Source organism: Epinephelus lanceolatus, chromosome 11 (assembly GCF_041903045.1).
Source record: "Epinephelus lanceolatus isolate andai-2023 chromosome 11, ASM4190304v1, whole genome shotgun sequence".
NCBI lineage: Eukaryota > Metazoa > Chordata > Actinopteri > Perciformes > Serranidae > Epinephelus > Epinephelus lanceolatus.
This window is the reverse complement of record NC_135744.1, coordinates 23,548,772-23,573,668: the sequence shown is the minus strand read 5'-3', so window position 1 is coordinate 23,573,668 and position 24,897 is coordinate 23,548,772. Positions and strand designations below refer to the sequence as shown.

Below are 24,897 nucleotides of genomic sequence, written 5' to 3'. Positions count from 1 at the left end.
AAGGGCTAATGGAGACGTATGAACGGCAGCAGATTCCGTGTCTTTTCGAGTGAGAATTGAATTGTAAGACCCCTAAAACCTGATTCTGGGGTGAAGTGGAAACATATACTTGGGTTGAATAGTTTCTTTACATGGATTATACATTACCACAATAAATCATTACAATAACCACACCGCCGGTGGAAATTCATCCTGTTGAAATGAGGCTCTACCATGTCAAAATGACATTACAGCACCTCCTCAGTAATATAAATCCTATTTCAATAGTGCTGCGTTGTGCATCCAGGCTATACTACGCTATACATGTTACATAATGTGGGGTCATACAGTTGAAGACAAGTGGCTGTCACGACTCTGCCAGGGAGGAGGCTCGGGTAAGAGGGGGAAGGGCTGCGTGTCCCCCCTGTAGTATGCTGGAGACTGTATGTGTACACTATGTACATCCACTGACCTTCTCTTATTAGTACAGGAATGTGCTGCAGCTACGTTACTGCAAAGATGCACCGCACTTGTGTAGGACAGTGCCAAAAAGACACTGAGAGACAGGTGAGGGAGAATTTGTGTCTGTAGAATGCTGTGTCACTGGAGATCTCCGCATACACACACCCTCCCTCCTCTGTCCTTGCCTCCTGCACTACATCAGTCGCTGCCAATGCAACGGTTTTGTGATGGGATAGTGTCGTACCACTGGATGGGGTGTCTCTTCGCGCTCCATCTGTGTGTATGAGTTTGCTTCAAGTAGTATTTTGTGTGCACACAGCTGCCAGCATACAGAATACTGCGGCTGATCATATGGTGCATGCATGGCAGTCGGAGCATCTTCTGGTTGCCGGCGGCATCCTCTGAGCTTTACCGCCTTGTTGCTGAGGGAGAAGCGAATTAATGAGGAGATATCGGTGAAGGGTGAACAAGGAGGGAGTGGGGGAGGAGTAAAAGATGAGAGGGAGACAAGGGGAGAAATGTGGGCACGTGAATGTGAGAGAGAGAGGTAGATGCGCATGCAGAGGGTGGAGCTTAGCATCAGGCAGTTCCCTCTGTCTTCCTTTCTCTCCTGCTCTCTCTTCTAGCAGTTTCCCCCCTATCCGTTTGCTACATTTGAGATTGCACATCTGCAGTGATTTTATCACTTTTGTGTTCTCCTCAGTTGTGACTCAGCTGATCGTGTGGACCGCCGCTCTTCTTTGTGTTTATGGACTATCCTCCCTCTCTCAGCAGTGCAACAGGGGCTGTGTTCAAACACCAGCGTGCTCTCTCTCCCCACTCTGGGAGCGGTGGGGGGGGTGGGGTGGGTTCCTAAATGAGAGTCGGGACCGGCGTGTCAGACCACAGCACCTCTTGAGAAGGGGGAAAAGGTGTGGGGGGGGGGGGGAGAGGGGCGGCAGGCAGAGGGGTTTGGAGCGGACGAGGGGTGGACGGGCTCCGGCTGGGAGAAGAATGGTTATGCCGGCTCCTCGTGCTCTGGTTGTGCTGCTGCTCTGTAGGCTGCGTGTCATCCAGGCACAGCCCTGCCTCACCTCGACATGAGCCTCGCAGGAAGGGTGTCCTGCTCCATGCTCAACTGCTTTGTAAGTCCACAGGCTTTTATTTGGGTGTTTTGTTTGTGATGGGTGTGTATTAAAACCCTGCCTTAGCTAACTCGCCTGCATGTGTGTGCCTGCTGGACAATCTGTGGGGGATGGGGGGGTGGGCGTGTTGGTCGACACACGTGAGCGCTGCAGTTATTAGTGAGAAGCCCACACTCTCTCCACACTCCACATACAAATAATTGAATTACCTCTGGGTCTTCTCATGCGTGTGACAATGAAAAGCTACTTTATTACTCTCATCACTCAGCTCTGTTGTATTGAAGGCCTTGAGCTGCCGGTGTGTTGATTGGCAGAGAGGAGAGGAGTAAGATGTGTAAGATGCACGTTCTGCTGTGAGGAGCACACTGTGCGCTCCTCAATGCTGCCTTAGAGCGGTGAAGTATGTTCACTGCAGTGGAGAACCTGCATTGAGGATTTTGTGGTACTGGGATGTACAGGGGCCGATGACTGATGTAGAACAGGTGTTTCTCTAAGTTTACATCTTGAGACAGAGACGTCAAAAGGTTGGCGGTTTAGGAACAACAGAGTGGCCTTTGCCTCCTGTCCCTGAGCCTAAATTAGCTGATGATGCACAAGTTAGCTTCCGACCTATGAGTGATGTCCACAGTCCACTGTCTGAGCTTTTTAATTGCCTGATTAATAGGCTATTTATTAACTTTGGCCAAGCCTCTTTTTTCAAGTAAATACTAATTCTTTCACATTCACCTACCAGCTTTCCCATATTATTGATGCTCTGAATATTATTTTGGACTTTTAAAGTTTTTTCGTGCAATGAATTTGCACATCAATGAAATTTTTGAGTATGAGTACTTTTGCGCAAAATGTAAATATTATGCTGCGAAAAAGAGGCATAATTTTTCTTTGGAACAAGGTTGATTTTTCTGAGGTTTAGCACCATAAATAAAAGCATTAACTAATTACGTTGCATGTTTACTTTTGAAGATTAATAAACAACATAGAGGCTCTGTAGTCTGCACCGAAAACGCAAACTTGTTTCACCTTTCAATCTTGACCAAGGCAGGGCATACCAGATCCACTCTTTCCATTCTTACCTTTCACAATAAAAGCCCTAGACATATACATTTTGTAAGTCTTTACCAGAGGAAACTTAAATTCATTCAGAGCAGTTCACGAAGAGGAAACTTAATAAAATAGCTAACAGCAATGTAGACAATGCAAAAGCTAACCCCAGACAGGTGCTGCTGTGGGTCAATAACATCCTGGCAATATTAGTTAGCATCACAGCTGACAAATCTATTTGCATCAAAAACCTTTATTGAACAAGTGTTGCAACTCTTACAAATTCATATCGCTAATAGGAATAGTTTGGATGTGGAATATCAGCAGGTGAGTATTTTGAACTTTCATGTCGTTTACTCATCACGCCCCTGGTGTGTAAAGGCCTTAAGAGTCTGTACCCGAGCACAGCGGTGCTTTGTGGTGAATGCTAACATCAGCATGCTAACATCCCTACAATGGCAATGCTAACATGCTGATGTTTAGCAGGTATAATGTTCACCATGTTCACCATCTAGTTTAGCATGTTGGTGTGCGGTGTGTCCTTGTGTATCAGTCTGTATCCCCTCTCAAAACAAATTTGAGGGTCCATGAGCGTAGCACAGTCGAAACTCTTATTGAGTTCTTTTTTACCTCAGCTGCAGTTTGTGGAGTTTTGAATCCGATCAGAGCTGATCAGATCTGATTGAGTGATAAGAGGAGAAGCTATTTGTGAGTTAAACATAAACAATGAACTGTTTAGTTTCAGTTTCACTGTGCCTGACGTTCTGCTGCTCCACCTTTGCCCAGACTATGCTCTGCACTGCGAGGGTTGGTACAATGAATAACTGGAGGGTATGTATATTCCAACAGTGCACCTAATGAACAGTCCGCCTTCAAAAATAGGAAACCAAAACATGGCAGCAGATGTTTCAATTGTGGTGGGCTGCCAGAAATAAATAAATATGAGGGAAACCCTGCTAATATTTTCTAATTAGCACTAAACAAAAAGCTGAGGCTGATGGGAATGTTATTAGTTTAGCAGGTATTTGGTCTTAAACCAAAGTATTTGACAAGATTTTAGCCTGATGAATGAGCTAGATGTAAAGTTAAGGGATCACCAAAGTCATTACAGTTCATCCTGAGAAGAACATAAATGGTAATACCAAGTATTACAGCAATCTATCCACTAGTTCTTGAGACATTTCACTCAGTATTATTAATCTAATTCTCTGTGTGACACTGGAGGAAAAGTCAAGTGATCACCAAAGTCTTTACGATTCATCATCTGGCAACTAAAGTCTAGAATAATCATCGTTATCTATTCAGTAGTTGTGGAGATATTTTAGTCTGGACCCAAAAGGTGGACCGACCAACCAACAGACCAACAATAAAGCATTTTAGCAGTGCACAGTGTAATGCTAACATCACAGCATTTTCAACCACAATTGACGTTGATATTGGGAAAACCCTACCCCTACTTTAATTTCCATCACTGTTTCTTCCAGAGAAAGAACTTATCAGGTAGATCAGTAAGAGCACAGCTGCTAGTTCCTCTTCTGGTCCTTAGAGACCATACATGGTCAGGCTTTACACTATTTATGATCTCGCTTTTAATATGTCTGTGGTGCAGCTGAGTCGGCAGTTCCTCTTCTGCGTCAGTGTCTCTATAATTTAGTACCCTCTGTTATTTCTGTGGATCACAGCGCTGTCAGTCTTCTTCTGTGGTAGAAGGATGCAGTGTTGTGCTACGTTCCCATCATTGTGGCTATTGTTGTGATTGGAAAAGACATCTTCAGTTACTGTTCCTTTTATCTCCAATATATCATGTTTATCTCCCTCTGTGATATGTTGTCTGCACCAAATGGAACTATAAAAAGCCTAATTGAATTGGTTAAGATTTTTCCATGACTCGGATTCTATTACACCCACTAGCTAAATGAATAAAGAGTGTAAGTACAGCCAAAAGCTTTTGGGATATGCTTTAGGCTATATAACTTCTTGCACCCTCTTCGGTACATGTGATGGGGGTCTGCCTGACATCAAGGCAGTAACGCCCTGAAAACTTCACAGGAAGTGACACAGTTAGTATGTTATGACACTGAGGGAGATCTCATGACCACAGCGTCCTGATAGAGGACAAAATGCAACACTATTAGACAGAACACGTTGTATTTTGGCATTTAAACAAAAGGATAGCTGGCATTTTTTGTGCTCCAAAATCTTTGTCTGTACGTACCTGCACACAGATCAAGATTTTCTTGTTTGAAGATATGTTGCCTTTGAATCATACTCCAGTTTAAGCTGTTTTCTGTGTGAAACAATTGCCTTGCTTGTTTGTGAGTTTTGTTGCTCAAGCTACTGTTTTGAGAAGGCCTACATTTTCACCCATCATTACATTTGCTAAATGTTCCCTGAGGTGTGTTTGCTTAAAAGGAATACTTCACCCTTCAAATGATCATTTGTATATCAGTTACTCATCCTGTGACACATAAAATATGTGAAAAGACATTGTTTTTCTTGCATGCCTTCGGTAAATGAACAATCCAAAACGGAGAAAATTCTTGATTAATCTGTGTCATAGGCACCCACGTTTAACAACAGCTAAGCTATTTAAAACATCTGTTTGAAAACAAATTCCCCCACAACTCGTGCAGTATAATCAAAGTCTCATTTATCCAGTTGTATGCTCAGTACTTCCCAAACAGACAGTCCTTATGATGGGAAACTGAACTGAAAGTGAAGCTTATCTATGCTCTCTTCAAAGCCAAAGTCCACTGATTAAAACAGCAATTTAACTTTGCCTTGATTAGTTAGTTTGTGTTATTGTGTGACTTTGGTGTTTTAAAGGGTTCACCAAAGTCACACAATAACACAAACAACCCAACTAATCGAGGCAGTGGTAGACCAGCAACTCCCATGTTCTGTGAGGTGAAATTACTATTTTTGTCAGTGGAGTCTGGCTTTGAAGAGAACATATATTAAGTTCCACCTTCAGTTAATTTCCCCGTCAGAAAGAGTTGCCTGTTTGGGAGGTTCAGAGCATACACCTGGATAAATGAGGCTTGAATTATCCTGCACCAACAGTTTGTAAACAATTGTTTTGATATAGTTTGGCTGTTGGCTGTTTTTGGATTCTGCGTTCACTGTGGAGGCATGCGAGAAAAACAAAGTTTTTCTTCATGAATTCAAAGTAACACTGGGTGAATAATTCATATACAAATGATCATTTGGCAGGTGAAACATTCCTTTAAGAGGAATCGATATCTTAAACATGCCTATAAAGAGATATCTGTTCACGTCTCTGTATGCTACAGACTGTAGGTTTTGATGAATTTTGAATACTTGTCAAAAACGCGCCCCTCGCCTAGATTCCTCAGCTCCTCGAGTACAGCCCAAGACTAAAATGGGAGTGATCATTTAGAACATGGTGGTCTATGAAATATTAACATAGTCTGAGAGAGAGAGGACAGGGAGAAAGGAAGTGCATTTGAAAAGATTTGTCACACTCTGCCATCTTTGACCTTGACCCATTACTGAGACTGCACTGCCTAACACAACTTGATTGTTTTTCATTACATATTTGCTGCTTTTCATTCTGCCCCATCATTACTGTCTCTGTTTTCACCCTCCCTCATCCTTTTCTTACTACGTGACATTCTTCACATTTCAGACACTGTGCCAAACTGTGTTTTGCCTCATTTGATACGTCCAAAACAGCAAGTAACTGGACACTTCAAAGCAGACACATGTTTTGCACATCTCCGGGAGGTCACCTCTGCATCATGTAGTGGATCTCTAATCTGCACATCTCTAGGACAAAGCTCTGGTCAGATTAAATAAATAATCTGGTGAGTGAAGACAGCAAATTGTTTCCAAAAGCTTTAGAGAGAAGGGGACTCTAAAAAGAGGTTGTTGTATCCATGGCAACCAGACACTTATTCATGAAGAGTGTGCCTGTGTATTTTTCTCTACCTATTCTACTTTTTCATTCATTCACTTGCAGAAATCTCTGGAAGGCAGTTTTTTAGTCATACTCTCCCCAGATGATTAAAACCTTATTTTAGTGCATAAGAAATTAGGCCTGCACGCTCTTACCTCCACGTACACACTGTTAACCTGCTACATCAGGGCTGTCTAGCCAGCTGCTTGCTGATACTATCACTGTTATGGCAATACATGTCATCGAGACATTACATGTGTTGTACACTCTGACATTAATATTTGAGAAATGCATGGAGGCGTATGTGTGTATGCGCGCATGCCTGTCAGCTCCAGCTTTTTGATTGCTGGGTGGACAAAGGTGGGGGAGGGTGCGCAGGCTCACAGCAGTGACGAAGCAAAAACGTGTCGGGCACAGGACAAGCTGTTCTCCATCTTTGCGAGTCAGATGGAAGTGAGAGCCTCTCTCTCTTTTGCTTTTAATCTTCCCTAAGCTGATTGTCTGGTCGTGGTCACAATGCGATGGACCAAAAATGAGAAAATAGACGTGCCTCACTTTTTGTGTTTGTATGTAAATGTAATGACAGAGTTTGAAGCTCTGTCTGCCACGTGAAGGGACTTATGAAGCTGAGATTCCAAGGTTATCTGCAGGGTTGCTTCAAGTATTCCTCCAAACACTGCTACACTGGTGTCTGTGCTCTAATGCAGCTCAGTCTATATTTTACTCACCTTGACACTTTCTGTTCTTTTAACTGCCATAATAACTTGTCAGGCAAACAATCTGAAGTGTAGTTCCTTCATTCTAATGTTTATACGGTGTGTTTAGCACCAATACATCAGTATAAGCCGGTCTGTTTATATAGCCATGGATTTATGGAGCAATACCACATCTAAACTTTATGTCAGCAGATTTTTTTGCCTTTTAAAGTACACTGTGTTCTCGCAGGCCTCTCAGAGGAGTGCGATGTCAGGGCTGCTCCATGAGAGAATTAAGTAAATGGTGCCAAGTATCTACCAGGTAGTGCAGCACAAGACATATTGCATCCAAGGGAGTGGATAGATTATTGACGTAGGGTGTGTGTAAAGATTGAATGCATGTTCCTCTTAACTAATTTGCATTGAATTTCCTAATGCGGTAAAAGTTCTGTGGAAATAGCTTCCCCAGTAATTTGTGTTGGCTGTCCGGCATGCCACTGTAAATTTTATTTCCTTAAAGGAACGGTGTGTAAGATTTAGGGGTGAGGATTGCAGATTGCAACTAGCTGAAACTTCTCCTGGTTAGATTTCCTTCAGAGTTCATTGTTCAGGAGGTTTTTACCGGGAGCCAAATTATCAGCAGAGGTCTCTTCCTCTCCAAAACAAACAGACACAGTGATTAAAACCAATTAAAACATGTGCTCACCTTATTTCTAATCCAGACATTTAAGTGTTTTTACGGGGAGCCAAATTATCCGCAACGGTCCCCTTGCCTTTGCAAAACAAATGGAAGCAGTGATTTAAAGTGGTAAAGACACTGAAGAAAGCAGTTTCTCAAAAAAGAAAAGAAATCAGTGTTTTCTGATGCTCTCTTTGAGGAGGGTCTGCTAACTACAGTGGCTGACGCAAAAACCCGAATGGCCCTATTTGGAGCCAGTTTTTGGTTTGTCCATTCCGGGCTACTGTAGAAACATGACAGTGAAACATGGCAATCTCCATAGACGAAGACTGGCTCCCAGTCTAGATATAAACAGCTCATTCTAAGGTAACAAAAATGCAGCACTTCTTATTTTCAAGTGATTATACACTAAAGATAACATACTTATCATATTACATTCCATTGATGCCAGTATACACACTGGATGTTTAAAAAAAAGCAGAGCAGTCTGTGCCTGGATGGCAAGCTGGTGGTTCAGACTGCCCAGCAACAGTGTGTGAGACCAACCTGTAATGACATGACCCTCGAAGGATACCTCTGACTGATGGCCACTGCCATGGTTCAGCTATTCTCAGGTGAAAATAAGTAAAATTGATGATGCACAGCTGCCTCATCAGTCTGATGCCGAAGGCTGACTCAGTTCAAAGGTCAAGAGATTAGTGGGGTTGCATAGCAAAGGGATTTGGATGAGTTCTGACAAGTTTATCAGTCTGAAAGTGAGGCTCTGAGTGTCGACTGGAGTATGTTTTTTCTCAGAGAGACACCACAGTTTGAGGTTAACATGCAATTTTCACGATACTGGAAATTTAGTAGTCGATACCAATACCGGTGACATTCCATGATTCTAGATAACCAGTTTGATACTACAGTAAACAACAAAAACAAAACAATAAATCCCATGTACTCACCTATACACTCCTTTTTAAACTATAGACCAGACAGTCTATGTGGGTTCATGAGATTTTGTGGGCGGGGAAACATATATTAATACAAAGCCTACAGTATATTAACATATTTCTCCTCCATTGCTGTTGTTGTTCAGCTCTTGTACATGTAAGATGTGATAGTTGGACCTTGTGGTAAGCTATTTGTCCCACTGTGATTGGACAGCAGGGTAAAAAGTAACAGTGATGAGCACAGTGTTTTACCAAAAGTTAAACATTTTTCAGCTGTCAGTGACCAGAAGAAAATGCCAACTATTCAGCACTCAGCGCTGAATAGACGCTCAGGCCCTCATCACATTGCTGGTGTTTGTAGCAGTTTGTAAATGCGTGGTGCTCCCATTGCAAAGAATTTTTAAAATTTGAAGGTTTTAGGAAAAAAAATGCTTTTCGTTTCAACAAATCGAGGCAGAGCTGTCTGCTATTCTGTGAGTACTCCCAAGTAGGGATGATGGGAAGTTTTCTTCTCATTTTGGTAATATTGTGTTAATGAAGCATTAAGCTAGAAAGAAATGTCCACCTCCTCTTTAGGGATAGACCGGTATGGATTTTTTAGGGCTGATGCCGATACCGATTTTTTTCCATCACCCTTAGCCGATGACCGATTATGGACTGTCAATTTTCTTGAGCCGATATTTGGGGCCGATACTGCTTTTGCTCCCTCAATTTACATCAAAAAAATGACACAATGATAACAAATATTACAGGTCTCAAGTTTAAAATAAGAAACATTTATTGAACAGTAAAAAATACTAAAAAAAGATGGAAAGTTGAGGTAGAACAGGTAGAATATTATTATTATTATACATTCAAATAAAAAAAAAGAGTTCAGTGCTCTTAAATCTTCCAGTAATGTCTTTATAAAATAAACAAATATTTAAGCTGAAGCATAAATAAAACAACAACTACTGTACACAGTAGGATTCAACAGCTTTGTTCAACTTAACCACATACTTTCAAATGAAAAAAAGTGCCAGGGAAAAATAAATCCGCAAACCCACGCGCGTATCGGCCGATGCCGATACAAGTAAAAAACTCAAATATCGGCCCGATATATCGGCCGGCCGATGTATCGGTCTATCCTTACTCCTCTTTACCTTGAGTGTCTCTCACATGGTGATGGAATCACAGCATTAGCATGAACATAAAGACATCATTTGCAGGAAATGGAGCCCACAGTAATACTGTGTCATACTCAGACAGCACTTAACACTGGAGCATCTTTTTCTCAGTTGGCACAGCCTTGACAGCCACCTCTATGGCTGCCATCAGCGCCGCCATTTATTACAATTTATGGTGTACAATTAGAAGCTATCCCTTTAATCTCTCCTTCACAGAGACTCCCCACACCCATAGTAAGCCTTCAATACAGACTCACCTGTAGCAAAGGATTCTCCACCTGAGACCTGCACTTTGTGTCCAAGCTGGATTTACGGCACATTTCCACTGCATAGAACGGCACGGCTCTACTAAACTCGACTCACTCCTTTTTGATTTTCCATTAGCAAAAGTTGTGGAGAGTACCTGGTACTTTTTTGGCACCACCTTTGTTAAGGTTACAAGCAAGCTGAGCCAATACAGGAAGGTGGAGCTGCAACACTGCAGACCACTGATTAGTCAGAGAGAACTGTCACTTGTTTGACATGATATATCCCATACAAACCTGCCTTTTTAAATAGCCAGGCTACCATCAATAGTAACGACAGTTTTATTCACTTGACCCAGACTTTTTTTTTTAAAAAAATGGCAGCTAGCAAAACAATAACAATACAAATACAATTAACGGTACAATTAACAAAGTGCAGATGTTTCTCTGTTCTTGGTTGCCAACAAAAGGATTCAGCAAGTGTCGCATTGAAGATGATGTTGTGGTATGTCTGATCAGCTGAGAATCCCACCTACACAGAATGGGTACTATCTACAGTGTAAACGAATTAGGAAAAAAAGGACCTGGTACCAAAAGCGAGTTGAGTCAAGTCGAGGTGAACCATTCAGTAGAAATGCAGCATGAGATTTAGGGCTGGAACTACACATTATTTTTGATTGATTATGTTGATTATTGGTTTTGCCTTTAAAATGTCAGAGAACTTAAAAATTGAGCATAGCGTTAGTTCAGGCATGACACGATGTCAAGCTCAGCTCACATCCCAGCTACATCAGCTGATCTCAAACAGCCCAATCAACTGATGGAGCAGCTGATTGATGGAAGGGAGTCAGCTGATAGATCACATGATTCCTTTCTATACAACCAACTGCCAAATCTCATACTGTACAGGGTACCACTGCTCTGGCCTGCCTTCTGTTGCTGCTTCCTCTGCAAGCCATTTGCCTGCCTCCACCCCAGCTCCTCTTTTTCATGCTGTGTCTGACTCATCAGTGTCATTTCTGTTTATTATTGATGCTGCTCTGTTCTGTTCCCAGGGGGTCTTTGCTGCTGCTCTTCCTGCCTTAGGCTTTGCATGTAGGCGCATGGAAGGGCAGGGAGGTTTGCTCTCTCTGCCTTAAGGCTTTCCACATAAGTGCATGGAAGGGCGTAGAGGTGTGCTTTCTCCACCTTAGGCTTTCCATGTAGGCGCTTGGAAGAAGCTTTCTGCGTAGGCCCAAGGAAAAGCAGAGAGGCCCCAAAACAGAGCCATACTGCAAATGGAAATAAAGTTTTCTTTGACTAAAGTGGTCCTGACTGAAATGTCTTTTATAATTTTCCAGAGCCCAAGGTGGCATCTTCAGATTCCTTGTTTTGTTGGACCAACATTCCAAAATCCAAAGATATTACATTTTTAAAAAGCATCAGATCCTCACAAATTAAAAATCAATTTTGTGCTTGAACTGGCTGAAACAAGTAATTGATTATAGTTAGTCATATTTTCCCATATCGATGAATCATTTCAGCTCAGCTTACATTCTTTCTTGACTTCTTTAGTTGGGTTTAAACAGATTGAATTATTTGACTTGATTGCAATAAGAATGTTTCTAAGTGATCTGAACCCATTTGTTTGTCAATATTGTATGATTTGAAATTGGTACATTTTCAACACATTTTTATCAGAAGGCTAGTTCCTGACACTTTTTTGAAAAGCACATTCAAAGGTGTGTACGTCACGTCAGCAATAAAATATTTCCTTAATGCCGAGCCTATAGATTGTCTATAGACTCAATCTGTAGGCAGCCTATAGACTGTTTGTCCTCTGTCAACATAGCTGTCATATCACAGAGGCTCATTCTCAATGTCTCTTTGCATTCTGAAATCAGATGGTGACAAGTTGGTGACTTGTAGAGGTGGGGTTGTCACTGTAGGAGCTCTAACTCCATCTGTTACCAGAAGGCCTGATGGGTGGTATGCTTATCATGTGATTTAATCACTGACTTGAACCTTTGGATTACAGATGAAATGATTGTAAACATGGCAGGAGGTCTGGATGGGGGGACATCGAGCGCTTTCCTGCTGTAATGTATGGCATTTTTCCTGTGATATTATACAGCAAGAGACCAACCTGAGCCAGTACTACTACGGTACATTCTGCCTCCCTCTGGTCCCCCCTCCAGGACTCCATTGCTGTTTTCATTAAGGAATAGCATCAACATAAGGTTGTACTCAGAAGGAGAAGCCAAGTCCAGCAGAGTAGTAAAGGCAGCAGTGTTCAGGCAGCCAGAAACCAGACTGGGATCACCCACAAACACTGAGGTAACTGAGTCGCTGCAGAAATGACAGAGCAGCTGGATGCACATCATAGCAGACAGTATAAACCTGGATAATGTTAGAGTCCTATATACATGTAAACATCACATCACAAATATGATCCAGGATAAGGCTCAAAATCAGGATACTAGCAGAGGTGGGGAGTCTGAAGTCCTTGCACACAAGTCCCAAGTCTTAAACTTTGAGTTTTGTGTCATAAACAAGTCTGCCCCAAATGATATGCCACAACAGAGTAATAATATATTACATTTTAAAAAGCCATGATTGCTTTTTAAATTTTTTACTTATTTGTTTAACTGGGGATCCAAATAAAGAATAACTTATTCTTAAAAACTGCAGTGCTGACATTGCACTTTCATAGCATATAGCACTATTAACCAGTACCACAAATACCTCATACATAGCACCCACACTGGCTTGCTATACGTTAATATTAGCTTTGACTTACTGTACTTTGTGCGACTTCTGATGTCGAACAAAGTTTGAAGTTGTTGCGTCTTCATCTACAATTTTTGACCTGCATGTTTGCAATTGAACAAGTGACTATGTTGGAAACATGTTGGCAAATGTAACGTTCTAGTGTACACATATCTTCTTTTTGTTTCTTATATTGTATTAATAAAAGATAATGGACGTAAATTCATTTGTTTATATGAATCATGTATTGAAATCAAACATTTTGATGCATTGAGATGCACTTTTTTATCTTTAGCCCTCGAAATGGGAACTGAATCATAAGGTGCCTGGAGATTTCCACCCTAACATACATTTAAATGCACTTCATGTGTATATTTAGTCATTAAGTGAGAATTTTAGAGGGCATAACCTTTACAGGGGATTTTCATATTTTTTTCAGTTTCATAATTTTGGTTATTTTTTACCCCTTTCTCTCAAATGATTGAAGTATGACCTGACAGTCTGAACGGGGCACTGGCACTCTGAGCTGCAAAGACAGGGTTGACTGCTCTCATTGTTCCCCTCTTGTTCTCATCTCTTCTGCTTCTTGAGGTGTTGCAGTCTAATTTTAGCCGACTATAACAGGTGTGCACTTGATAAGACAACACCAGGATGTGTCCTTTATAAGCAGCAGCCTCAGTGATGCAACACTGAATTAGTTTACATGGTCTTTTACACAGTCATAGACACATTTGATTACTTGGTATCAAAAGTTCCCTGAGCAAAACACTGTATAAACTCTGTAATAAGTGTATGACTCATGAAAAACTAGTCAAGTGTGTGAAATACCTCACAAAGTTCAACTATGTTTGTTTGCACACGACTGTCACAAGATCCAGTCCTGTCTGTCATTTGCACATGCAGTAACTGCCTGCACAGTGCCAGAGCAAACACAATATAAATGTATAAAAGGTGCATTCATCCTTCAGCATTATTATAAATCAATCAATCAGGAAGATGTTTTTAGAATCGAGTGGTAAGCATTTTAAAATAGCTTTCCTCACTGACCTTAAAAAAAGTCATGTGGCCCCATTCAGAAGCAGTTTTGTAGCTCCCGTAGTCAATATTTAATCTCCTACGTGACTCATGACTGTGAGCTGGTTTGCATTGTGAAATTTCACCTGGCATGGATCTAACATCAAAGGCTATCCGCCCTGACAAATGTTGAATACAAGAACACTGAGAATATTAAGGGGTATCTTCAGTTTTTTTCAACCTGGACCCTATTTTCACATTTTTTTGTTTCTAAGTGACGAATTTAGACAACAGTTTTTCAAATTTGGCAAGAGCGCTGCAGCCAGCAGCTGTGAAACGGGCTGCGCTACCCTACCTAAATGATGTTTACATGAGGTGTTGCGAAAATAAGGCCAGGAGAATCATTAAAGATCCAAACCACCTGGATAACTGCCTTTTCTCCCTACTGAGGTTATGAGGAAGGTTCCAGTTACACCAGGCCAGCACTGATAGGCTCAGGAAGAGCTTCTACCCTCAGGCCATAAGGATCCTAAATGAGGATACCGCCCAAAGCCCCCCCATAAACATACATTTATTATTATTACACTGTTTTAAATGTACAAATTGAAGGAACTGACAAATTACATTTCACTGAAGTTGTACTGATATGATTTCATGTGACAAATACATTGATTGAACCTCATCCTTCGGGGCAAGTGTTCACTAGGAGTGCTTGTCTTTGCCACTGACAGGCTCGGATTGTTATTATGTGTCTGACAAAGTTAAGGAAAGGATCCCTAGAGAAAAAGAAAACTATTCACCTTTTGCCTGATCGACCTTCACAAGACTCCAGAACAGCACTTCTTATATTATTTCTCTGTTGGGATCCTTTACATAATTTCATCAGTCACTTAAAATAGCAATCTGAGCCTGTCAGTGACAAAAATAAGCACTTTTAGTGGACGCACATTGATGGTGCGAACATGCTTCGAGTGGTTCCAGTGCAGCCTGTTTTGTGCCTGCAGTGCTCTCGCTCAATAGTGGACAATTTCAAAAATAGATGCCTCCGTTAGTCATATAAACATAGAGACACATGGGAAAATAGGCTCTAGGTTAAAAAAACCTAAGTTTCACATTAAATTTGGGCGTAACGTTAGAGAGTTTTTTGCAGTAGGTCTTCCAGTGTTCTTTCTTGTAGTTTGACAGTGCTATTATTAAACTGCATTGGGCCGGGGGGGTTCTGTGTTCCTTTTTTAAGATATGTATCTCTATGTGGTGTCCCACCCTGCTGGGTTGACCTGAATGATGACAGAAGTATTTGTCTGACCACCCCTGCATTGTGTTTGTGTCTCACAGGGTGAAGAGGGGCCTCCCAGTCTGGAGTATATCAAGGCCAAGGACCTGTTCCCCCAGAAGGAGCTGGTGAAGGAGGATGAAAGCCTTCAGGTGAGCTGAACAGTTGTCTACCGCTCCAGAACACAGTCCCGTCTGCTCTGACAGCCAGCTGACAGCTGTCTGTGTAGTAGACCACCAGGAGCTGCTGAAGTGTGGCACTTTTTAGATTATGATCTCATCTTCAGCCCCGGCTCCTGGCGTGTCACCAGAGTGTTCCTCCGAAACACCCTGATGAAGCTTGGGTCGCCACTGTGTGAGAGTGTGATTGCCAAGATATTACTGCAGGAGTCACAACTCAGCAGGCTTGAGGCCAGACACTGGAGGAGAGATGATGACTCTGGTCTAGAAGAGCAGTTCTTTTTGTCATTACTTTGCTGTCCTTTATCAACACGGGAAAAAGTTAATTAGGCAACTTGGAGGATAACAAAGTATTTGCATGTGAATGCAGGCGCTGCTCACGCTCACTATAGATAAGGAGTCATACTAATAAAAGACACAAATTTTCTCCAGTATTTATTTAGAAAAGACATTTTGAATTACTCCTCTGTGTCGAGATTAGGAATATATTTATACAAGGCTTTAACAAGAACAGAAGGAAAGATTTGAAGTTAAAAATCTTGACAAGTTTTTGTGTCTACAGTATAAAAGGACTGAAGTAGCTGTGATTCACGCCTTCCTGTAGTAGTAGTGGTGGTCGTAACCAGAAACCCCTTTTACACTGCCTGTTCAAGGTGGTAATATTGTGCTGTAATGCCACCTCACCATGCTTTATACAAAGTATGATTGCGTAATGGGAGGACAGTGTGATCTTGCCTTAAAGTAGTCATGGGAGGTAGTAACGGTACCGATATGGAGTCTGTATTAATACAACAGCTGGCAGGATGGGTATGATGTTTTGATGACATGTTATGCATGCAGCCTGCTGCAGGAGATTTAAAAAGTAGCTGTTACCCATTAGTGGCTAACTCAAAGAAGAACAGTGGCTGGAAATGTCCACAAATTGGGAAAACAATGAGATTCAGAAGCTCCTTACCCTCTTATCAGAGGGAGAGATCGACCGCCATGTAACAGAGATGGTAAATGATCGCCATTGCCGCGTTAATGCCATTGTTATTGTTTATGAAGTGCTGCAGAAGCATGTTTTATGTCACACTAGAAGCAGACGCTGTTGTGTTAGATGTCACGCCTCGTTTGGTTCTCTACCTGTCAGTCAACATGGCTCTTTGGCTTCTCTCAAATCCTTCAGCTTGTCAACAAATGCATGTGTATAGCTGTGAGGCGCTGTGAGACAGGGATGACGCTGATATAGTTACAGCCTACGTCACAATCTTTTATAAATAATACACAACCTGTTGGCACAATTTGTTTCTACATAGTGTACCACTCTGAAACTGCAGGAGCGCCAGATCACAAAAATACCGATTCTTGCATAATGTGACTGTAATACCAATAAATCTCATGTCCTTCATTCAAATTGCATTAACTGACCATAACCATTACAGTTCATACAACACTATTATTGGCTCAGTGTCAATTGGAAACTAGTTTTTTTTTTCCAGTTTTTGTTTTATGAAAATAAATGTCATTATTTCATGTTAGGTACCTCAAAAATAACCCTCATGTTGAATAAAACATTTACGTTCAACTAAGGTGGAATTTATACGTCTGCGTCAAATCAACGCCCCACCCTACGCCATAGCCTGAGGTGCACCTCCCCAGACATGTAGATACACATGGCAACGCAGACCTCCTGTCTATTTTTGTAAGCTGAAACCATTTCCTTAAGTGGAAATGAAGCTTTTATTTACTTTAATTTCACAGATAAGAAACAATAAATTGTGAAGAAAATAAAGCCTCCACAAAATAGCATTTTAGGTCTTGTGTGTGATTTATCCTGGCTTCATATGAGCAGAGGAAACCTCTGCTAGTCGCTAGGCTAATTTATACAATAAGTGCCATAAGGTTGTGCTAATAACGTTAGCATGTTATATTTGTTTGGAAAACGTGTTTAGTATAAGACAGTTGTTTTGTCTTTGACTCTTGTGAGTTGTAATAGAGCCGAAATGTTTAACGTTAACTTTGTTAAATGTTGCTGTTGTCCCTGGCTTCATATGAGTAGAGAGGAGTCCGCTAGCTGCTAGGCTAATTTATACAAGGAAAAATGCCATAGGCTTGTACTTAAAATATTAGCATGTTGTATTGGTGGGGAAAATGTGTCTAGATAAAGACAAGTGCTTTGTCTGTGAGTGCAGTGAGTAACAGTGAAGCTGATTTGTTTATTTGTGTTTGGAATTGTCTCTATTTAGACATGTTTAATGTGTTTTGGGTGTGTTTTCAATCAATTAAACTTTACAGCACTTCACAGAAATCCCACCACTGACTAGTGTTTTGGAGGTGTAACTGCACAAGTATAAATGCTCACAATAGCATAGGCCACGTGCAAAAGCTACGGCATAGGGCCTTCCGCACAAGTATAAATCCCCCTTAAGATTTGTCTTCAACTGGTCTGTCTCTATTATACTGCTGTGTCCTCTACTGCTCCCCAGAAGAGTAAAGTCACTGCAGAGGACAGAGACGGGCAGCTAAAAAACATTCAGGTCACTGAAGTGAGAGGGATTTGTAAGTCTATTCCACGGTGAGGGTGCCAGTAGCAAAATTGTGATGGATAACTTGTGCTGTGCCTTCCATGGTGTTGAGTTTGTGCTCTCTGGCTGTCTGGTGCTCAATGGAGCCGAGCATCATGTGTCTAGAGAGCTGGGCAAAGTGAAGGTGGAGAAGTTTGCTAAGCCTCGGGTTACTACCTGTGGTTTTTGTTTTTATGGTTTTAACTGAGGATTGTTCCCACTTGGGTTGCAAGTGGACTGCAGGGAGGGAGTATCAACCTTTTCAAAGGTGTTGTTTTTTGATTATTAACGTCATTATCATTTTTTAATTCCTGCTAAGCAATGCGAGAAGCCTGCAAGGAGCCAGAAATAATAGATGTTTCCGTAATAAATACTGTTCCCGTTTTCTGTTTCTACACTCTTACACTTTGCCCCCCCCCCCCGCGTTCACACATGCAGTTCCTCATTGTGATAGCTTTGATGTTTTTTTCTTCTCTATGCAGGCGATCCCATGAGAGTTTCTCTGACAGCTGATGTAACCTCTCTAACCACAGCCCTCCCGCAGGCAAATTATAGGCATTCCCTACCCCACTATATTCAATACCCTGCTGCCTTTCCTCCTGTGTGTGTGCAAGCCGTGCTGCATGCTTGCAGTTGTGTATGCACACGTGCATGTTCTCACAGGCAGGCTGCTTAAACCGGAAGTCACGACTCACAAGTCAGAGAGTGTTATTCACGGGTCTTTCAGCTCTCTCCCTCTCCCTCTCTCTCCTCAATATTTCTGCAGCTGAAGGCTCGTAGAGGAAACGTGACACAGTATCTTCTGCTGCACTTGCTGGCTGCTGGTGACTCATGCACCTACTTTTGGAGCACAGCTTGTTTAATGCAGCTCCTGGCCCGTACAGCATGTTAACTATGACACTCTCAGCAGGGCATGTTCGGTCTCTTCCACAGCGGAGCAGCCCTGTAGCTGCACGTTCTCATTTCAGCCCTTTCTGCTGCTGTTGAGGCAATATTTAATGCAAATTTGCTGCATCCCCTGACTCATGAGGAATGCAAAACTGCTTTAGATTCTCTTTTCTCTCCTTTGTGTATAGTAAAACTGTATCTGTAGCATTTTTCTGTCACAGTAAACAACTTTAGAGAGTTCAGCTTTGTTTGGCTGCCAGCTGTGTTTTTGCGCCTGTCACTTTAAAGTCAGTTGTGCTACAGAGTTAAGCATTTCTAAATGCATGAAAAATTTTAATGTCGGATTTTAGATATTCCATTTTTTAGAAGTCCCAGTGCAGAGTGTCGGGGGACGTGCTGCCTATATTTGGCTCAGTTGGTGTCTGCGTGCAGAGTACTACGTGCTCCATTTCCCAGGTTAAGCTGTGCTCTTTCCCTCATCATGCTTTCTGTCCTGGCTCATGCACATATTTTCAGTTAGAGATAAGCAACAGCAGGTGCAGTGATTAATGTCAGGGGTTTGATTTTTTTGTTGTTGTTTGTTTTTTGGACGTAAGCTCCGTGGACCAACAGTAATCAACAATCTGATGCAGAGACAGCGCTGATCCTTTGCCAATCGACAGTCAGTCTTTTAAAAGGACAAAACCAGTTGTTTTATTTTAGGTTTATCATACATATTGTTTCTTTTTTGTCATGAGTGTTGAAACATAAGCAGACTGAGTTGATGTTGACTTGTGTTTATGGTTCTGTCCTTCACATCCAGCACTAACTAAGGCTGTGCTTTTAACCTTGCTGGCTAATGTTATTTCAAGTAAGCCAGATTTTCTGACATCTTACCATAATCCTCCATCTGCACTGCTACATGTCCTCTTTTTACATGCACCAGTGGGTCCTCCCCTGCGTGACTCAGCAATGCATGCTAATGCAGGATGAGGTAATGCTGTCTCCAAGCAACACTGTTGTCCTCACTACCAACAACTAAACATCGAGACCTGGGTCACAATTTGTGGTCCCCAATGACCATGATTATGTTGAAGCAGTCAGAACCAACATCGGTACATGCAGCTGATCGTCACACAGAAGCGATGACTAAGAAACTTGTGTGAAGAGGTTTATGGAAATGAGTCATGAATGGACGTAAGACAATCCTTAATTTGTCAGATGGGAGAGAATGATCCATCCCAGCAGTAACTGTTTTACATCAGCCAGATGGAATGTTTTCTAAAAGGTGATTGAAAATGATTCAAAGGGAACCTGTGATGCTTTTCCACATTTTCTGTTACAATGTCGGATGCTCATATTAACTGGGCCAAATTTTCAAATCATGAGGTAAATGAAAACTCTGTTTCCAAGGTTTTTTCCTACCTTTGAGGCAAGCTGACATCAGCTTGTGACGGTTTTCTTCATACGGTCTTCTGCTCCAGGCACTTAACTAGAGATGTCAGTTGTGGTAAATTTTGCTTTTCACGGCCCGACACCCATTAACCAGTAAAAAATGACGTGAAATCCAGGTGGTGCTTTCCCTTTAATCCAGCACTCCATTGAGTCAGTGAGCTTTAGCGCTGCATTTAAAAGTGCTATCAGTTTAGAGGTGGTGAAATTTTAATGTTTTGTGATGCAAATGTTTTGCCTTTTATTTTATTTTCTGTTTGGCTTTGCTGAGAGACAGCTGAATAGCCACATTAGCACGCAGAAACATGGTGCCCACCCTCCGGTCTCCACTGGTTACCTAGCTGCAGCTCTGCACTGCGCACCACCTTGGTCAGATAGGAGCTAGCATACAGTGTCACTCTTATGGCAGTTACTGCTGTAATGTCCTGACCCATGGTAGCAAGATGGCTTTGCTGCGGAAAAATGGTGGCCACCCTCTGGTCTCCCCCCAGGTAGCTCTGGTGAGTAAGCTGCTTCATTTTGTACCCATTTAGCATTGTCAACTAAGTTAGCACCACTAGCCATACTGACACTGTTAATGGAGCTAACAGAGCTAAAAGTGATAACATAGTTAACAATGCTTAAGGGGTTTTGTGGCTAATAATTATGCCACTTAATCACCAGGATGACCTGAGGGAAGCCTGGAGTGCAGCCGCCATATTTTCACAGCACCACTGTCCCGCCACTCTGAGTCGGGACAGCGAGCCATACCGCAAGCTAGCTCGCCACCCGACCTAGGTAGTATGTAGTGTAGTTAACTGAAGAGTAACAAAATTAACCTATAGATTAAAATGCCTTACAAAGTAACAACTAATTGTTGACATCCCTATGTGTTTATATTACATACACTGCTACATGTAGCTACATGCTGGCCAGAGCCCAGGCTTGGCCTGGCTGTGATAAAATGGGTAGAAGTAAGAACGTTAATGGACAGTTTGGGGTCTGTCACTGTACCATCAGGGCTGGTGCAGACAGTCTCCCTCCCAGTCTTGCCCTTTTGTCTGCCTGCTCATTCAGGCTCACCGACAAGCCCTCTGTGCTCACAAAGGTCCTTCTGTGAAACTACTATGTGCTAATTGGACAGCTACACATGCACACTGTGTCCCCCTTTTTGTCATATCTGTAATGTCACTCTGTCCACAGTCAGCTTCTAGTGAGCAGCACGAACTCTGGCTGGTGGTTGTTCAAAAAAATTCAGTACTTCCCTTTTAGGAATCTAAAGGTTATTCTACAACACCCTTGGTCAGGTGCCCCGAGCGGTTGGGGGGTTCGGTGCCTTGCTCAAGGGGACTTCGGCAGTGCCCAGGAGGTGAACTGGCACCTCTCCAGCCACCAGTCCACACTCCATGTTTGGTCCGGACGGGGACTCGAGCAGGCGACCCTCCGGTTCCCAACCCAAGTCCCTATGGTCTGGCTACTGCCGCCCCAAACCTAGTATTACAATAGTGTCCTGGCAGCTTAGCTGCCCGGACCCTAATAAAACAATGGTATGTTAGAGGTCAACCAAATAAAATAAACTTGAAGGATAGAAATAATATAAAATTCATGATTTAAACTATTTTGTCTTTATACAGAGTAGATCTGCAAGATCTTTGCCTGAATAAAATGTAGTCTTAAATTAGCACAATTATGCTAATGCATTGCTAATTAGAAAATGGTAGCATGCTAAGAATACTTCACCTACAAAGTGTCACCTACCACTTGTTTATCAGTTACTCACCCCATGTTATGCTGAAACTTCTCCTCCATTGTGAACGAAGAATCCAAAAACAGATATTCTTGATAAATTGAAGTCATCGGGGTCAGTGTTTTCAAACTCGTCTCATTTATTAATTCGTATACTCAGTACTTCCAAACACATGCAGTTTTGCTAAAACCTTGCTTTAAATACTCAGGTGATAGTGAAAGTGAAACTTATGTATGCTCACTTCAAAGCCAGACTCCATTGACAGAAACAGTAATTTTACCTTGCTGAACATGGGAGCTGCTTATCTACCACTGCCTTGATCAGGTAGTTTGTTTGTATTATTGTGTGACTTTGGGGTTTAACGGGTTAGTTTGGATTCACCAAACTCGCACAATAACACACACAAACTAACTGATCGAGGAAGCGGTACGCCAGCAGCTCCCATGTTCAGCAAGGTAAAATTGGTGTTTTTGTTAATGGAGTCTGGTTTTGAAGAGAGGATAGATGTTCCATCTTCCATTTTCAATTTAGTTTCCTGTCAGAAAGGGATGTCTGTTTGGGAATTACTAGGCATAGGACTGGATAAATGAGACTTGGATTATATTGCATTAAATGTGTGAGAGTTTGTAAACAGATGCTATAGTTTTACTGTTGGTAAACATGGTCCCCTATGACTTCAATTCATCCAGAATTTTCTCCATTTTTGGATTCTTCGTTTACCATGGAACCACCGTGTATAAAGGACAGTGTTTTCTTCATGAAGTCAACATAACACAGGTTGAGTAAATGATATACAAATGATATTTTGGGTGGTATTCCTTTAACTTGTATTATACCTGCTAAACATCAATTTATTAGCATTAGTGTTAGCTAAATACGTCCTCACTGAGCAGCTAGCATGACTGTAGACTCCTAGGCTTTGAGAGCACTAAAAGTACAGCTTTAAAAACTGAAATTTGGATGCTGTGATTTTACTCCCAGTAGATATAATAAAGTCTGACTGTAAACATGTGGTGGTGTCATGTCTTTGCTGCTTAAACTTCAACAATCTGGTTGTTTTGTGTCTCTACAGGTGCCATTCGCAGTTCTTCAGGGGGAAGGGGTGGAATATCTTGGCTGCGCAGATGAAGCCATCATTGCCATTTCTAACTACAGGCTCCACATCAAGTTCAAGGACTCTGTCATCAACGTGAGTTCATGTCACACACAATAAACACACAAAAGAACCACAAAAATAGTCCCAAGTCTGACTCACAGGATGTAGACTATGTGTATGAGTCTGCCATCTATTTTAGATGGAATTCTCCTCCCGTTCCGCTATCTATCTTTGTTTTAGTGCTGTGCATGAAACAACATCAACCTTCGAGCTACCAACCCACATGCTTAGACGTCTTTTAGTGTTTAGTGTGCCGTTTTCTTTTGTAGGGACTTAGCCATTTTAATGCCAAATCTTGACTCCATGCGTGCAAATTTTCCACCAAAACAAGTTTCTTCCCAACATTATTTTGCAAGAGCACCATCGCTAGACCCTGGGCTTAACGCCGCCCAAGACGATTGTGATTGGTTTAAGGAAATAGAAACTTTTGCTTTTGTTTTTTACTGTGTTATTAAACTGGGTAGCGAGAATCATGGAATTTCACTGGTTTTGGTGTCATCTCCTAAATTACTGGTATCGTGACATGCCTATGCAGAACCACTTGAGTCCAAAGTATCTTTGTGATCTCTACTGCTGCAACAATGTCATCCCAGAAGCAAATAACAGGAGAGAGGAGACTATAATGTGTAGTTTGGACGCACATAGGCTTTTCCCCCTTTCCCCATATAAATTTTATTAGCACGTAATTGTGCTAATCAGGCAAATAAACCTACAAGTGTTAAACATGGGGTACCCGTAAAGCAATGCTCGTCATATCCCAGCGTAGCTGGCGTGAAGTTGTGTGTACCAGGGTTGTTACCACAGGAGTGGCGGTCCCTCTGATCTCCAGGCAGCGGAGGTTTAATGTGACATCTAGGCTCCGGAGGCCCAGCCCCCACTGGCACTGATGTCCACCAGCTCGCTCCTGTTGACGTCAAACCTTGCTCAAACACAAACGGGCCAATTGTTTGCATTCACTGGCAGCGAATTTCCTCCTCCTTTCCAAATCTCAGTCATCTTTTCCAGAAGAATTCTGGAAGATGACTGTGATTTGAAAAAGCAGGACGAGGTGAGTGCAGAGGATGTTTAGGGTGCTGCTTCACCTTGACTTACTTTGGCAGAGGACAGTCAGATGAAAGCAGAGTTCACCAGGTGAGAGTCGCTATCGAACCACTTGCCAGAGTCCTGCCTTGACCTCAGCAGCACAGATGAACTCTGTATGAATGCCAACAAGCAACCTTCCCCCCCACACCCCCCTTCACAACTCATCCCCTACTTCTAAGCTGTTTTCTTGTCCTTTGCTCCTGTCCATGTTTGTCTTTCTCTCCATGATTTCCATTTGGCATGGTCATGTGATCCTGCAAGTAGCGCACTCTGTGATCCACTCAGTTATCTTTCATCTTTCAACCTCTTTGATGTTTTCTTTCCTTTTTTAACTCTTCATTTCCTTTTGTCTCTTGAATTATTTTGGTTTAATAGTTTTTCCATTTCCTCCTGTCTTGTGTCTTCCCTCCCTCCCTCTCTCCCTGTCTCTCTCTGTGTGTGCGCTCCATGGTGTCACTGTGTTTTAGACCTACCCAGGTGTGGACAATGAGATATCTGTGAGTATATGATAAAACACCACCCTCTGCCACAGTCTAGACAGCTTAAGTCATCCATCTCCTCTTCATGTTAAACGATTACAGTGCACTGAAGACAAACATTCAACTTAG

At 42.1% G+C, this 24,897-nt stretch overlaps 1 protein-coding gene across 5 annotated transcripts in view; it reads left to right on the top strand.

Annotated features, from left to right (window-relative positions):
* Window positions 1–24,897, top strand: part of mtmr4 (myotubularin related protein 4) — a 67,750-nt gene that overhangs the window by 19,922 nt on the left and 22,931 nt on the right. For 2 of the 5 annotated variants that reach the window (XM_078172378.1, XM_078172376.1), the window contains exons 3-5: window positions 15,343–15,432; window positions 23,123–23,239; window positions 24,757–24,786. In XM_078172378.1, coding sequence (XP_078028504.1) covers window positions 15,343–15,432; window positions 23,123–23,239; window positions 24,757–24,786 — 237 coding nt within the window. Of the gene's footprint in view, window positions 1–1,350; window positions 1,566–15,342; window positions 15,433–23,122; window positions 23,240–24,756; window positions 24,787–24,897 lie in introns of those variants that run through there. The other 3 variants (XM_078172374.1, XM_078172375.1, XM_078172379.1) reach the window with 3 other exon arrangements.